Here is a 16,575-nt window from a genome sequence, read left to right as displayed (position 1 = left end):
TGTTCAAGAGGAAGTGTACTCATTACCTCACTCATGTAACTGTAACCCTCTGTATAGTATCTTTACAATAAAAAAAAAATTTTTTTTGAAAAAAAAAAAAAAGTCAAGCTACCACAAGGCCCTTGTGTCATCCTTCTCCCCTGAGCACTTATTTTTTCTGATGTGGAAAATGGGTTACCACCAACTATAATTTGAATGATGGGGAGTGGGCTATCCTCCTGTTGACATTCACCAGGCTGGTTCTCTCTGTTGCAGATACAAACATACTGCTTAGTACAAGTGAATTCATGCATTTGATGTGTTTAGGATTCTTATTCAAATAGTCCCAATCATAACCACATGCAGTAGGGGTGTAGGGGTGTGTGTGTGTGTGTCCGTGTGTGTGTGTGTGTGTGTGTGTGTGTGACCTAAGAACATATCCTAAAGGATGGGAAGGGGAAACAAAGGAGGAGGCTACAATGCTTGATAAGAAATGGACTCATTATCTTGCCCATGTAATTGTAAGCCCTCTGTACAGTATTTTCACAATAAAAAAAAAGAACATATCCTAAGATAACTTAGCTATGGTTCTGATCATCAGTGAAAATCTGTGCTAACTAGAACAATTAATGCAAAGTATACACTGATGAATTGAAGAGATATTGGCTCTCCTAACTTACAGGTAAGGTTTTGACAAAATTCATCATAATTGAGATGAAAGGCAATTGAAAACATCACACAGCATAACCGGTAGTGTCTAGAATATACTATCTCTTTGAAAGACTGGAGATTAGTTTTAAATTAGTTTTAAAGTCCAAGGTCATAGGGAGGACAGGGGACTTTGGACCTGTAGCCCTAGCGGGTTTTGAAATAGCTCTAAGGTTATAAATTCTAGACTTAGACCTCCACAAAAATACCCACACTAAGGCTGTGTGTGGTAGTTTGGAAAGATGGAAGTCAGTGACTAGTCTGGGCAAAAAGTTATCAAGATCCCATCTTAACCAACAAAAAGCTGGGCATGGTAGTTTGTGCCCGTTATGCCAGATATGTAAGAAGTGTAAACAGGAGGACAGTGGTCTAGGCCAGCCTTGGAATGAATCTGAGATGCTATTCTAAAAATTGCTGGGTGCCAGTGACTCAGGACTATATTCTTAGCAACTCAGGAGAGTGAGATCTAAGAGTCACAGTTCAAAGCTAGCCTGGGTAGAAAAGTCTGTGAGACTCTTACTTCCAACTAAATAGCACAAAGCCAGATGTAGAGCTGCGGCTCAAGTGGTAGAGTGCCAGCCAGCCCTGAACAGAAAAGATCACAAGGCCCTGAGAATTCAAGTCCCAGTATCGGAACAAAAACAAAAACAAAAAACTAAAAGCAAAATAGGGGCTGGTACCATGGCTCAAGTGCTAGAATGTCTTCCTGGCAAGAGTATAGCTCCACGTTCAAACACCAGTATGTCCCCCCAATACATAACGCTATGTTAAAGGAATGGTTATATTATATGCACATATATGTAAACCATAGAAAGCTAGCTGTATACATATGTACTCATTGGTCTAGAGTCCTTTACCAACAAGCAAAAGAAAGCCATTTACATTTTTCTATAGAATTATATATATATAAACACATATTTCTAATAAAATGCATATAAAATAGATCAGTTGATTAATAAACACATTCAAAACAATTCTGGAAAAAGGTTTTCAATCACTGTTATTGATTGATTGACTGTTTTTTTAGGGGGAGGGGCAGTACTGGGGCTTGAACTCCATTTCTGGCTTTTGGGTGTTAACTGGAGATAAGAATCTCATATACTTTCCTGCTAGGGCTAGTTTTAAATCACATTCCTCAGATCTCAGCCTTCTGAATAGATAGGAATACAAGTGTGAGCTGTTGGTGCCTACCTTCACTCATTTTAAAAATATCAACTTTTTAATATTTTGTCATATGTCACAATTATTGAGATTTTTTCTTTTGTTTTTGAGACACTGTCCTACTATACAGTCCAGGCTGGCCTCTAACTTACTATATAGCCAGACTGGCCTTAAACTCATGATCCTACTGCCTTAGCTTCCCAAGTACTGGGCTTTTCAGCATGTGCCACCATACCTAGCAATCATCAAGAAATTTGAAAGCTCTTTAAATTACTATGTTTAGATATGAGATCTTATATACCATGTTCCAGTTTCCTCTAGTTCCGAACTATACATTCTCAGAGAAGACAGAAAGAGGTGTCTCACCTTGATAATCTTTTCTACGCCAGAAGAGCAGATCATGTAGGTGTGGGGATTAAATCGAACCTGGTTAACAATAGACCGATGCCCTTTCAGCACCATGAAGGCACCATTGACCACCCTGCCAATGCCACCTGAGAAGATAAAAAGAAACACAACAAATGCCATGAGTAAATACATTCCAGTAATGGCAGATAAATAGCTCCAAACAGAAGCTGAGGTTAACTATACTCCCAGCAGAATGCTTAATCTGACAGATAAGGTTGCTATGGAAAGAGGGATGAAACACCTCTCAGCAAATACCCTCTTACTAAAGACCTTTATTTAGCTGTGAGCACTGCCCACGGCCTACCCACTGCAATCCTATTATCAAAAAAAAGAGACCTAATCTACTTAAAATATTCCTTAAAGTTTTTGATCCTAGATTTAGAAGCCTAGATTTAGAAAAGCTAATAGAATGAGACTGAGACTAAATTGCTGAAACTAGCAGAGACATGCACAGGACCAGAAGCATGTGATGATTTAAATGTACACAAGACTTCTTTGATCCTTTTACCCTCAATTTCTGATGAAGACAGGGAAATAAAACCTTCATGTTGAAAGAGGATGAATTATCACTGAAATAAATTGCTCACAACTATGAAAACTGAACAAGGAAATCTGTTGATATTGTTTTCGGAAGAAGGGAAGGGGGAAAGTGGGAAAGGGTCAGAGAGAGAGGGGATCAGATTGACAAAAAACATTGTAAATATGTGTGGAGGTGTGCCAGTGTCTCATACTTGTAATCTTAACTACTCAGGAAGCTGAGATCTGAGGATCCAGGTTCAAAGCCAGCCTGGGCAAGAAGGTCCATGAGATTTTTCTCTCCAATTAACCACTAGTAAACTGGATGTAGAATAGTGGCTCAAATGGTAGAGAGCTAGAGTTGAACAGAAGAGCTCAGGGACAGTGCCCAGGCCCTGAGTTCAAGACCTAGGACCAGCAAAAAAATAAAAGCATAGAAACATAACAATGAAACTCTTCTCTATAAAACTAATGTAACCTAATAAATAAAAAGGTAATAGGATATAATTTAAAAATTTTACACCCACTGGGCAAATATTATAAAATATTTTGTGTGTGTGTGCACACACACACACACTGGCCCTGGGGCTTGAACTCAGGACCTGGGCACTTGAGCTCTTCTGCTCAAGGTTGGCCCTCTATCTGCACTACCTCTACCCTCTACTTTAGACACTTTTGGATACTTAATTGGACATAAGAGTCTCATGGGCTGGCTTCAAACTGTGATCTTTAGATCTCAGTCTCCAGAGTAGCTAGGACTACAGTCGTAAGACACCAGTGCTCAGCTCTTTTTATTTTTTAAATAAGAGAGACTTGTGCCACTTTTATAATAAGCAGGGCCCAAGGGTTTGAACTACGAATGGGCCTTGAAAATACCATGTATGGATTAAAGTAAACAGGCTAATGACAGGAAAGTTGCTCGGGGCTTGTTCTTCCTTCCTTCCTTCCTTCCTTCCTTCCTTCCTTCCTTCCTTCCTTCCTTTCTTTCCTTCCTTCTTTCCCTCCATCAGTGCTGGAGCTTGAACTGAGGGTGGCACTATCCCTGATTTCATTTTGCTTAAGGCTAGTGCTCTACCACTTTGAGCCACAGTACCATTTTCAGTTTTTGTTTTTGTAAGTTGTGGGGCTTAAACTCTGGGCCTGGGCGCTGTCCCTCAGCTCTTCAGCTTAAGGCTAGTGCTCTACCATTTAAGCCACAGCACCACTTCCAGGTTTTCTGAGTGGTTCATTGGAGATAAGAGCTCACTTTGACAGGGACTTTTCTGCCTGGGCTGGTTTTGAACCTCGATCCTCAGATCGCAAGTCTTCTGAGTACCTAAGATTAAAAGCATGAACCACTGGTGCCCAGCTTCTTTCTTTTTTGAAATGGAGTCTTGCTTTGTGGCCCAGGGTAGCCTTGAACTGTGCTTCTCCTGTCTTAGTTTCCCAAGTTCTGGGATTATAGATATACCCATCACACAGAGAGAGCATTGCAGAACTACTGTTTTTCTTCAGAGAATTAGGAAAGTACCAGAAGCCTGGATATTATGATACAGATAGAAGATGTCAAATACTCATCATTCTAAACATCTTTTCATTATCACAGGATTTGAAGGATAAATGACAATACTCCTTATGTCCAAATACTCTGTTCCTAGAGGTAAGTCTTGACACAACTCTTTTGCAACTTAGAAGAAACCTTTTTTTAAAAATCTTGGATCTCTCTCTCTTTTTTTTTTTTTTGCCAGTCCTGAGACTTGAACTCAGGGCCTGGAATTTGTCCCTGAACCTCTCTGTGCTCAAGGCTAGTGCTCACCCCTTGAGCCACAGTACCACTTGCGACCTCTTCTGTTTATGTGACACTAAGGAATTGAACCCAGGGCTTCATGCATGCTAGGCAAACATACTACCACTAAGCCACATTCCCAAGCCTCTTTTTTTTTAATGAAAGAAAAAAGTTTCAGTTTGTACTGATTTGATTTGTTCCTTGGTAGTTCCAATTTACTCAGTTCTAGATGTTTATTCTACTTGGTGGGTGGCTACTGCCTAAATATTTTCCTGTTGATTTTTATAAGTATTTGAATTGTCCAGGTTGTGCAATACATTTAAAGCTACCCATATTTCAGCACAATATCATCAAGGTTGCTATTAAATCACAAAGGAAGAGACTGACTAGGCTATAGAACTAGAGCGTTTTTAATGAAGAAAAAAGGATAAGGAAAGGCTAAGCAATAAGGTAGGCTGTTGTGGTGGGAACTCTAGACAGTCTGGGTTCACTGGGGTCCTAGGATATGAAGGGAGGAGGGTAAATAACCAAAACCTAGGCATACTTGAGGGAATTAGAGAAGAGGAATCCATAGGAATTTAAGCAACCTACAATAGTTGCACAGATACAGAGATCTCAGCACCTTCAAGGAGTTCCCTTGGGTCTATTTCTTTTCTAGATGAGGTTAAACTGACAAGATCCTTCTTATCCATGGTTTTCTGTTGAATTCTACTTGTCTAAGTTCTTACTCCTGACCCTACCCCAATATTGGGGTTGTCACTAACAAAGAAACTTCGGGCTAAACCTAGTTCCAGTCTATCACCTCTGATTGGCTATAATACCTAATAACCTTTCCACCACATTCATTACCTTTGACAGAGGGGCTAAATAGGACTGGAATGAGAGGCATAAAGCTAATTTTTAAATCTTTCTGGCAGCTGAGTTTCTTTTTTTCTTTTCTTCTTTTTACAGTCCTAGAGCTTGAACACTGGGCCGGGGCACTGTCCCTGAGCTTTTTTGTTCAAAGCTAGTACTCTACCACTTGAGCCATAGTTCTACTTCTAGCTTTTGGTGGTTAATTGGAGGTACGAGTCTCATGGGCTTTCTTTGAACTGTGATCTTCAGATCTTAGTCTCTTGAGTAGCTAGGATTATAGGCATGAGCCATCTGCACCTAGCTTGGCAGTTGAGTTTCAAGTCCTAAATTAAATGGGGATGAAAAAATTCTATCCAATGATATCCTTAGGAGACATTTCATCACACTAACAACATTGAATGTTCAATGAAAGTAGCCATGGATCTGTTTATTCTTATAAACCTAGAACATGGGCACAAGTCCTAAAGTACAGCAGATGCCTAGTAAGTACAACAAAGTGTTCGGGGACAAGGCCCCAGTCTTCAAGAATCAGCTACACAGAATTAAAGATTATTAACAAATCATTCTGTCAAAGGTCACATAGACTCAATTATATTAACTTTTGCATCTAAAGAAAATTTGAAAGCCAGGTGCTGGTGGTTCATGCCTGTAATCCTAACTACACAGGAGGTTGAGATATAAGCATTGTGGTTCCAAGCCAGCTCAGGTAGGAAAATCCGTGAGATTCATCTCTAATCAACCACCAAAAAACGGGAAGTGTTGCTCAAGTGGTAGAGTGCTTGCCTTGAGCTGAAGAGCTCAGGGTCAGCACCCAGGCCAGAGATCAAGCCCCATGACAATCCAAAAAAAAAAAAAGAAAGAAAGAAAGAAAAGAAGAGAAAAGACAAGAAAAGAAAATTGAAGGAAGTTGGGCACCTGTGGCTCATGCGTGTAATCCTAGCCAGTAGCTACTGGGGAGGCTGATTATCAGGAAGATGATGGTTCACGGCTAGCCTGGACAAAAAGAGAAGTTCATGAGACCCCTTCTCAACAGCCCACAGCTGGGTAAAGTACACACATGTCATCCCAAGACAACCGAGAGGCTGAGACTGGGAAGATTGTGGTGCCAGGCCAGTCTGGAAAGAAAATTCCATGAGACTCTATCTTATTGGAAGGCTAGCAAGCTTGAGGACCTAAATCCAAATCCTATTACCATTCCCCAGAAAGGAATACTTGAAGGCTATGAATGTCTGAAAGTTCAGACCATGGAAAAATAGATTCTTTTGCTATTTCATGTACTGTGACTTCATCTGATTTGTCCTCTTCCCAGCATTTTTATGTTATTTTGAGACAAGGTATGGTTAAGTAGCTCAACCTGACATTAAAACTCACTGTGTAACCCAGGCTGATCTCAAACTCATGATCATCCTGTTTCTGCCTCCAGACTACAGAATTATAAGCATGTACCACCATGCTGGTGACCAGAAATATTTCTTTCACTTGAAATGGAGCCTCCCTACACTGGTCAGGCTGGTCTCAAATTCATGGACTCAAGAAATCCTCTTAACCCTAGTTTCCCAACTAACAGTGCTGCACCTGCTTTTGGCATCAGTTTTAATGTGTTTTTTTCTCCTTCCCACTCAAACTAGTACCATTGGTCCCTATGAAATTTGTAAAAGAGGATAAAGTCAACAAAGCCAAGAAATTGATGGAGAAATTAGGCATAGTAAGAATTACTACTGCTATTTCTTTAAGGTAACCAAAATTGTATTCACAGAATCATAGCAATTAATGGGCTAGAAAGAGGTTCTCTATGGAAGGTGCTGGTGGCTCACACATGTAATCCTAGCTATTCAGGAGGCTGAGATCTGAGGATCTCAGTTCAGAGCCAGCTGGGGCAAGAAAGTCTATGAGACTCTTAGCTCCAATTAACCAACAGAAAACTGGGAGTGGTGCTATAGAAGTAGTAGAGCACTAGCCTTGACTGAAAAAGTTTAGGAAGAGGGCCCAGGCCCTGAGTTCAAACCCTATGACCAAGAAAAAGAAAAAAAGATGTTCTATATAGTATTGTTTGAGTTTCAAATGAATAAGTCTGGCCCTTATGATATAGTTTACATACAATTTATACACAGGTAATTTATTGTGAAATTTTTCATTAGTCCTGGAGATTTGTATAAACCAGGGTTTCTGCATTAATCTGAAGTAAAGATGCCAATATCAGAATTCAAGGGCTTCTTCCTTCCATTACCCTGACAGATTCTTTGGTAAAAACAGGGCCAAACTAGAATGAGTTAGCAGGTTTTCAATAACTATTTGATGAATGAATGAAAAGATGCAAGATTTTAGGCTATGGAACACAAGCATTCATGGGGGGGGAGAAAAAAATCTCCATTTGTGGGCTTTAAACATGTGATGGTTGTGTGTTTATCTTCTTGCTTCAAATTTCACATTTCTTTATAGGACTTTTACTATTACGAGAGCAGAGAAATAAGAATAACTTAATTCCTACCTATCCCATAGGGACCTAACGTATTAATTCTATGGATATTCTAATAATTTCTTAAAGCCATCCTGACCCCAGCAATTATCTTTCATTATGGACCTCATCTGTTTGTCTAGTGCATGTTAGTAATGGGGCTTGAACTGTTATTATACTACTGCTACTATAGTTTAAAGAAATTCTCTGCAGCCTTAAATTAGTTGTTTTCTCCCACTTTAGTTGTGGGGCCTGGGCGCTGTCCCTGAGCTCTTCAGCTAAAGGCAAGAGCTCTACCACTTGAGCCACAGCACCACTCCCAGTTTTCTGGTGGTTAATTGGAGATAAGAGTCTTCCAGACTTTCCTGCCCAGACTGGCTTTGAACCGTGATCCCCAGATCTCAGCCTCCTGAGTAGCTAGGATTACAGGCCTGAACTGCTGGTGCCTGGCTTAGTTTTATAACCCTTTTTCCTAGTTAACGTATTTGATTTGTATTAATTTTGACTATCTTGATGTTATTTCCTGAAAACTTTAAAGTGCTACACTTTAATGTGGGCAGGGGCCAACTTGCAGGAAATTCCAGATGTCTGCTTTTTCATTCATAGGAAATGATAAGCAAATTATCCTCCATGATATTGGAGGGTAAATAGATTACTAGTGTGTGAAGTTTCACGTTTTCATATAAAGAAAGGCAAATAGTTCTTTAGACCAAAATCCCTTTTAGCTTTGGAAGGAAACATGGAATCAGTTGTTCTTTTCGGAGGAAGATTCCCATAAGAATACTGGAGCTGGGAGAAAACAACTAATTTAAGGCTGCAGAGAATTTCTTTAAACTATAGTAGCAGTAGTATAATAACAGTTCAAGCCCCATTACTAATATACACTACACAAACAGATAGATGAGGTCCACTTGCTCAGCTTTTATGTTCACAGCTGGCACTCTATTCTTGAACCTCATCTCTACTTCCAGCTTTTTGCTAGTTAACTGGAGATAAAAGTCTCTTAGAATTGTCTGCTAGGCCTGGCTTTGAACTGAGAATCTCAGATCTCAGCCTCCTGATAGTCAGGATTATATGTATGCACCACTGGTGCCTGGTGGATCTTCACCTTTAAATGGAGTAAGTGTATGCATGTACAGGTGCATATACAACCCTTTCCTAATTCCTGATATAATGGAATTCTTTCAAGTTAAAGAAGTGTTCATAGGCTGGAGAGGTAGGTCAGTGGTAGAATGCTTGCTTAGAATGACTAAGACCCTGGGTTAGATCTCCAGCATGGTTCTAGTATGATCTGTATAACTTTGCATGTTTTATATAAGGATACTCAGTAAGTAAACAAATTGAAGTAAATCCTTTCATTGGGTTCTATAGAAAAAAGCTTGAAGGCTAGAGCTGCTAGAATGAGGTTTGGTAAAGTAGCTGTTGAGACAATTTCATTGTTAATTCCACTGGAATTAAGAGTTTACTACAGTGAGGGACAAAAAACTGTTTCTCTTCATGGTATATCTAAAAGAGGTGCCTAAACAACCTCTTAGCATTTTCAAAAAGCCTGAATGAACAGTTACAGAGTTGTCAAGTTTTAAACTATAAAGGGATATATAATCAAGGATACCAACAATAGAGAGAGCAATGGCTGCCTCTCAGGGACCATGTAACCTCTTAGGAGATGAGAGAAACCAGAAACCAGCCAGTGCTGTCAGTGAAACTCAAAGACCTCCACAGGCAGTAATGCTTAATGTACAAAAGAGTCAATTATACTGACTTCTTTCATCATGTGTACTTCACATATGTTTGCAGCCAACTACTTATGACCAATTAAAAACAGTTGTTTTTCCAATTACATGGGAAGACAAAACAGATGCCTAAACTTAACTGAGAGTGAATGGATGCCTACAAAAAGGGAGAGACACAGCATATGCACATACGTAGGCCCATGAATACACACTTACAGCTGTTTCCATCCTTCCACAGCCTACTCCCAGGGCAGGAGGTTGCAGTGACTTGGTAGTGAAAATTCATGTTTCTCACTTCCATTCAGGGAAAAATTTGTCAAATAAGGGAATCCTTTAAACTACTGATGAGTCAAGAGCAGCATTACATATTAGAACAGTTCTACAGTTCTATCAGCCATCTAAAAGGGCACCAAAAGGAACACTGTCTTGATTTCTAAGGAGTTTCTTTTCCCCTTCTTAATTTTCTGAACTTCAAAAGATTAGGCAAAGTGGTTTAATTTAACATGTCCATCTAAATGTCAAGTGCTTCTTGATCAGTCAACCCCTCTATCATTCTTCCTTTAAGGAGATTTTTGTTTGTTTGTTTGTTTAGGTGCTGGTCCTGGGGCTTGAACACAAGCTGGGCATTGTTCCTGAGATGTTTTGCTGAAGGTTGGCTCTCTACTACTAGAACCACAACTCTATTTCCAGCTTTTTTGTGATTAATCAAAGATCAGAGTCTCATAGACTTCCTGCCACCACTGGTTTTGAATCATCATTCTCACATCTCAGCCTCCTGGATAGCTAGGATTAGAGGTGAGCCTGGTGCCTGGCTTTTAAAAGGAATGTTAAAAGGGAAAAAAAGTTATCTTTATTTCTTCTTTTTCCCTTCTTTGTTGTTGCTAGTACTAGTAGAGGTTTGAACTCAGGGCCTCACGTCTGCTAAACTGGGCAGGTACCACTGAGCCATGCCTCTAGTCTTTCATTGGTTATTTTTACTACAGGATCTTACTTCCTGTCAAGGTACACCACTAAGACAGCAGGATCTCCTACTTTTAGGCAGATTATCCAGTCATCTCACAGATGTGTGTTACCACATCCAGCTTCCCTTCTATGAAAGTTGTAATGACTCTTCTGTGTAGAATAACCTCAAACCTTGATCTTTCCATTCTTTTTTTTTTTTTTTTTTGTCGGTCGTGGGGCTTGAACTCTGGGCCTGGGGCTGTCCCTCAGCTCTTCAGCTCAAGGCGAGCACTCTACCACTTGAGCTACAGCACCACTTCCGGTTTTCTGGTGGTTTATTGGAGATAGGAGTCTCATGGTCTCTCCTGCCCGGGCTGGCTTTGAACCGCGATCCTCAGATCTCAGCCTCCTGAGTAGCTAGGATTACAGGCGTGAGCCACCAGCGCCCGGCTTGATCTTTCCATTCTTAACCTCTCAAGTAACTAGGATTACAAGGATGAGCTACTGACACCGACTACTGTCACTGGTCTTCGTAATAGAAATAGCAATCATTCAATAACTCCGAATTCTCACTATAACCCTAAGAAGGTTGACATTATTTTCTTGTTGGTAATGTTAATATCGTTAATTTACAGATGAATAAATGGAGTTTAGTAAGATTAAGTATTTTTCACCAGTCCTTAATTGTAAGATGAATGCATCAGGGATTTAAAACAAGTCTTATCAACTCAATTAACATTATACTTCTTTCCATAAACAGTAAGGTCTTCGAGTAGAGGCATATCTCAGAGAAAGCCACTCTATGAAAATTGCTTTTTTTTTTTTAAAAAAAGGAATAATTAGTTTAGATAGAAGGGAAATATAAATATTTTCAAGGATTACTTACATCCCCAACATTTTGCCAAATCCATTACTTCCATATCTCAGTTACTAGGGAGAAAATGCTTTGGAGCTCAGAGGTCTACACTGTGCATTAACGATGGCATATATTTGATAGCATCCAGAAAGTTTCTACGATTATTAAAATTCAGAATATAAAGCAAGTACAGGAGGTATTTTACAGAAGAAAACAAGACTCAGAACTGCTGTTACATAACTCACCAAAAGTGCTCCTTTTTTTTTCCAGGTAGGTCGTGGGGCTTGAACTCTGGGTTTGAGCACTGTCCCTGCATTCTTCAGCTCAAGGCGAGTGCTCTACCTCTTGAGCCACAGCACCACTTCTGGCTTTCTAGTGGTATATTGGAGGTCAGAGTTTCATGGACTTTTCTGCCCAGGCTGGCTTTGAACCATGATCCTCAGATCTTAGCCTCCTGAGTAGCTAGGATTACAGACGTGAGCCACTGGCTCCCGGCTAGAAGTACTCTTTCTAGTAGAAAAATTGGACTTGAATCCATGTAGGATTTCAAGACTAATGTTCTTTCATTATAATATACCACAGTGGCTCTATATGTAACATTAAGTCTATTTTATCTTCAGAATTACCATGTAAAAACAGACCTCTTCTAAATTACTTCAGAGGTAGGAAACATTCTGATAGGCTTTTCTTTGCTATAGCAAAATTCTCAATTCTATTCCTCCCTCTCATTCTAAAGGGGATTTCTGAAATTACTTGACATCAACTAAAGAACAGGACACGATCTTGCCAGGCAGCACATTTCACAGTGGGTACGGGTCTTAAACCTAGAAATGCTCTCAGCCCACTCAGAAGCCTACGTGAATTATTTAATACATTAAGTCAGAACAGTTTATATGATAAACAAATCTTATTTCCTAAAATTTTGTGAAGCATTAAAAAAAAAGACTGATTGATAGTTTTTCCAAACAGGATAGTGGAAAAGAAAAAGATGTTGCTTTCTTTGGCTCACACTCAAGACTCTCTCAGCGTTTAGCACAACCTGTGAAACACATGCCAGGTATTCAATAGCTGCTAAATGTTTGTCATCCAGCATGAAATAGTGATTATGACATTAAGGTATGTAACAGTAAGCCAGCTTCTCCATATTTGCCTACTTTAGTATCTTATATTGGACAGAGATGAAGAGAGAAAGAGAGAGAAAGAGAGAGAAAGAGAGAGAGAAGAGAGAGAGAGAGCGCAATGCACAAGTTTGCCTTCCTTGGTCCATAACATGTAAGTTGAAGAAGCAGCAGTAGCTGGGCCCCCATGCCTTAATCTTTTATCCTATCTATCTGGAAGGCTGAGATCGGGAGAATCACAATTTGAGGCCAACTCAGGCATACACATCATACTCCTTTCTCAATCAATAGCTGGGCATGGTGGTCTACATCTGTCAATCTTTTAACCCTAGACCAGTTGGGACAGAAAAGTCTATAAGAACTCTATCTCAGGGGAAGAAATTGGGAGTAGTGATTATGTGTTCATGATCCTAGTTATAGTAGGAAGTAAAAAATAGAAGGATCATGGCCCAGTTGTGTGTACAGGTATGAACCAAAACCTTAAAAATAAATAGGAAGCAAAAATCCCAAAAATAACCAGTGGGGACAGAGCAAGGGGAGGGTGACATTGTTCAAAAAGAAATGTACTCTTTACCTGATCTATGTAAACTATAAACCCACTGTACGTCACATTTATATTAACAATTTTTAGTAAAACAGTGCAAAAATGGGCTGGAGCTGTGACTCAGTGGTAGAGTACCTGTCTAGAAAGAGCAAGAACTCTAAGACCTTGAGTTCAAATCCCAGTACTGCCAAAAAAAAAAAAATCTGATAATTTTAGTTCAAAGTGAGAAGTCAAATATCACAAGTAGCCTTCATGTTTTTTTGACTTGTTAAATCTTGCTAAATAGTTTTTAAATCTGTGAGCTAATTGTTAACATTTAAAAATAAAGACATTAATTAATATAAAAAAGAGACATCAATAATTGGAGAGAGGGGCTAAAACATGTATGAAATTGAGTTTAACAACCACACAAGCTGAGGTCTAGGGAGTTTCCAGCTGAAGTTCACCTAAAGAGATTTTACAGTAGAGATAAAACACAGCTAGGGGAGGGATGAAACAAAAAACTGTACACAGATCTATAAGACAATTCCATTTCCTGACTTGGCTCTTGGAACTTAATTGCTAGGTAACTGGTAACTAGCCTCCACATAAGAGAATAAAAATTCCTCTTTAATAAACTGATTTAAAGTCAATAGATTTAAAGTCAGTGTTCAGAAGTAAAAGTCCAAAAATATTACGTGCATGTTATTAGGAGAGATAAAGACTTTTCTTAAAAGTAAGCTTTTTGCTAGGTGACAGTGGCTCACACCTGTTGTGATCCTAGCTACTCAGGAGGCTGAGATCTAAGGATCGCAGTTCAAACCAACCCCGGGCAGAAAAGTCCTTGTGAGACTCTTCAATTAACCACCCAAACGCCGGAAGTAGTGCTGTGGCTCAAAGTGGTAGAACACTAGCCTTGAGCAAAATAACTCAGGGATAGTGCCCAGGCCCTGAATTCAAGCCCCACAACTGACAAAACAAACAAATTCATGGAAGGCCACAGGCTTTTTCTGAGAACATATATAGAGCAAATGCAGAAATAGTTCTTTGATGTCTGCGTTACCAAGCCCCAGGAAATGCACCTGTCCATCAACAGAAAAGCCTCTCTCAAGGGAGACCAACAGAAAGGAAAGGCTTAACAACTGTAAAATAACAACAAGCAGGAATATGAAGATGGGCAATACAGAAAAAACATGTGAAAGCAAGTGTGTAACAGGAGAGAAAGGAAATAATGGAGATTTAAGAGGTGTAAAGAAAGGTTCTTAGGAGAAAAATCTAAGCATCTTTTATAACAGATCAGGCTAAAAATGAGGGATACAGTTAAATTTAGTTTCTAAATTTTATTTTAAAATTCTATTAGTCACTTTTCTTATAAATTGCTTAAGTTAAAAAGAGAAATATTGGGTCTGGGAATGTGGCTTAGTGGTAGAGTGCTAGCCTTGAGCTGAAGGGCTCAGGGACAGCTCCCAGGCCCTGAGTTCAAGCCCTAGAACTGACAAAAAAGAAAAGAAAGAAAAGAGAAAAACATCTTCCTTTATAAGTCCTTTTGGGTCACTGCATGCCAAAGGCAAGTAGAATCAGCCATAACAGTTGATTCATCCTTAACATATACTCACCTGCTTCTGGATCTGCAGGAATTCTCCACATGTATAGGTTGAAGTCATCAGAGCCTGAAAGGATATACTGTTGGGACAAAAAATTAAATTATTTTGCAACTGGACATACAATTATCCAAATATAATAAATACAATGTACCTAACAAAATATGTGGACTTATGATCCAACTATTTGTAAAGATAGACTTTTACAAAATAAGCAAGAAAAATAGGCATATATTTATAAGGCACCAAGTAGAAAATATCCTCATAAAAATACTTGTAGAGGGCTGGGAAGGTGGCTCAGTGGTTAAAGCGCTTGCCTTGCATGCCTGAGGCCCTGGGTTCGATTCCTCAGCACCACATAAGCAAAAACAAAAAAGCCGGTAATGGCGCTGTGGCTCAAGTGGTAGAGCGCTAGCCTTCAGCTGAAGAGCTGAGGGACAGCGCCCAGGCCCAGAATTCAGGCCCCATGACTGGACCCAAAAAAAAAAAAAAAATACTTGTAGATGCCAGGTGCTGGTAGCTCACACTTGTAATTCTAGCTACTCAGAAGGCTGAGATCTGAGGATTAAAGTTTGAAGCCAGCCTGGGCAGAAAAGTCTTATGAGACTCTTACTTCCAATTAACCATTCAAAAATCAGAAGCAGAGATATGGTTCAAAGTGGTAGAGTACCAGCCTTGAACAAGAGCTCCAGGACAACGCCCAGGCCCTGAGTTCAAGCTCCGTGACTGACAAAAGAAAATAGCCAAATGTGAATTTGATCTAAGAGTCTATTACAGAATTTGGCAATACATATAATGAAATATTTATTATTCAGCTTCAAAATGAAGAAAATTCTTACACATGCTGTGAGATATATAAAGCTTGAAGATATTATTCTACACAAAGTATATACAAAAGGACAAATATTAAGTGATTCTACTTGAATGAGATACTGGAGCAGTGAAGTTTATACCAACAGTAAACAAATATGGCTTCAAAAGGCCCCAGCAAGCTGGGTGCTGGTGGCTCACGCCTACAATCCTAGCTACTCACAAGGCTCAGATCTGAGGATTGCAGTTCAAAGCCAGCCTGGGCAGGAAGGTCCATGAGACTCTCATTTCCAATAAATTACTCAGAAAAAGCTGGAAGTGGTGCTGTGGCTCAAGTGGTAGAGCTCTAGCTTTGAGCAAAAATAAGTTTGTGGGCAGTGCATAGACCCAGAGTTTAAGCCCCAGGATTGGCAAAAAAAAAAAAAAAAAAAAGGCCCTAGTAGCAGGTACAGTTTCAATTTGGGTGACAAATTTGTTCTGGAGATGGATAGCAGCAATAGTTACAAAATAATATGAATGTATTTAATGCCACGTCAATAAACTGTATACTTAGTGCCTGGGCACTGTCTCTAAGCTTTTCTTGCTCACGGCTAGCATTCTATCATTTGAGCTATAGCTCCACTTCCAGCTTTTTTTGATGGATGATTAGAAAGAAGTCTCATGAACTTTCCTGCCTCAGCTGGCTTCAAACTGCCATCCTCAGATCTCAGCCTCCTGAGTTACAAGGATTATAGGTGAAAGTCACTGGTGCCTGGTTGAACTGTATATTTTTGTTTAAATTTTTGTTGTTGGAGACTGGACCTAGAGCCTTGCATATGTCAAAGACACTCTTTATTACTATACTACATTCCCAACTCCTGCATTGTACTCTTTTTTCTTTGAGACACTATCTTGCTATCCTCCTGTCTCAATCACTCAAATGCTAAGAATACACACATGTACCACAATGCCCAGCTTAAACTACATATTTTAACTGTTAAGTCTCATGTTATACAAATCTTACAACACAATTTGATCAAAATTAATGCAGGAAAAAAAGCTAAGAGATTCGCAGAGGGGTTTTCAGGTTTGTGTTTTTTTGTTGTTGTTGTTTTGGTTTTTTTGCCAGTCCTGGGGTTTGAACTCAGGGCCTGGGCACTGTCCCT

The 16,575-nt window shown here is 39.5% G+C and overlaps 1 protein-coding gene across 1 annotated transcript in view; it reads right to left on the bottom strand.

Annotated features, from left to right (window-relative positions):
- Dcaf5 (DDB1 and CUL4 associated factor 5) overlaps nt 1-16,575 on the bottom strand; it is a 106,218-nt gene that overhangs the window by 12,611 nt on the left and 77,032 nt on the right. The window contains exons 8-9 of the mRNA XM_013013679.1: nt 14,636-14,702; nt 2,215-2,342 (exon numbers count right to left, since the gene is read on the bottom strand). Of these exons, the coding sequence (XP_012869133.1) occupies nt 2,215-2,342; nt 14,636-14,702 (195 nt within the window). The remainder of the gene's footprint in view (nt 1-2,214; nt 2,343-14,635; nt 14,703-16,575) is intronic.

The sequence above is a fragment of the Dipodomys ordii genome, unplaced genomic scaffold (genome assembly GCF_000151885.1).
Source record: "Dipodomys ordii isolate 6190 unplaced genomic scaffold, Dord_2.0 Scaffold2, whole genome shotgun sequence".
Taxonomy (NCBI): Eukaryota; Metazoa; Chordata; class Mammalia; order Rodentia; family Heteromyidae; genus Dipodomys; species Dipodomys ordii.
Note: the sequence above shows the minus strand (reverse complement) of the source record. Positions and strands in the feature narration are given on the sequence as shown.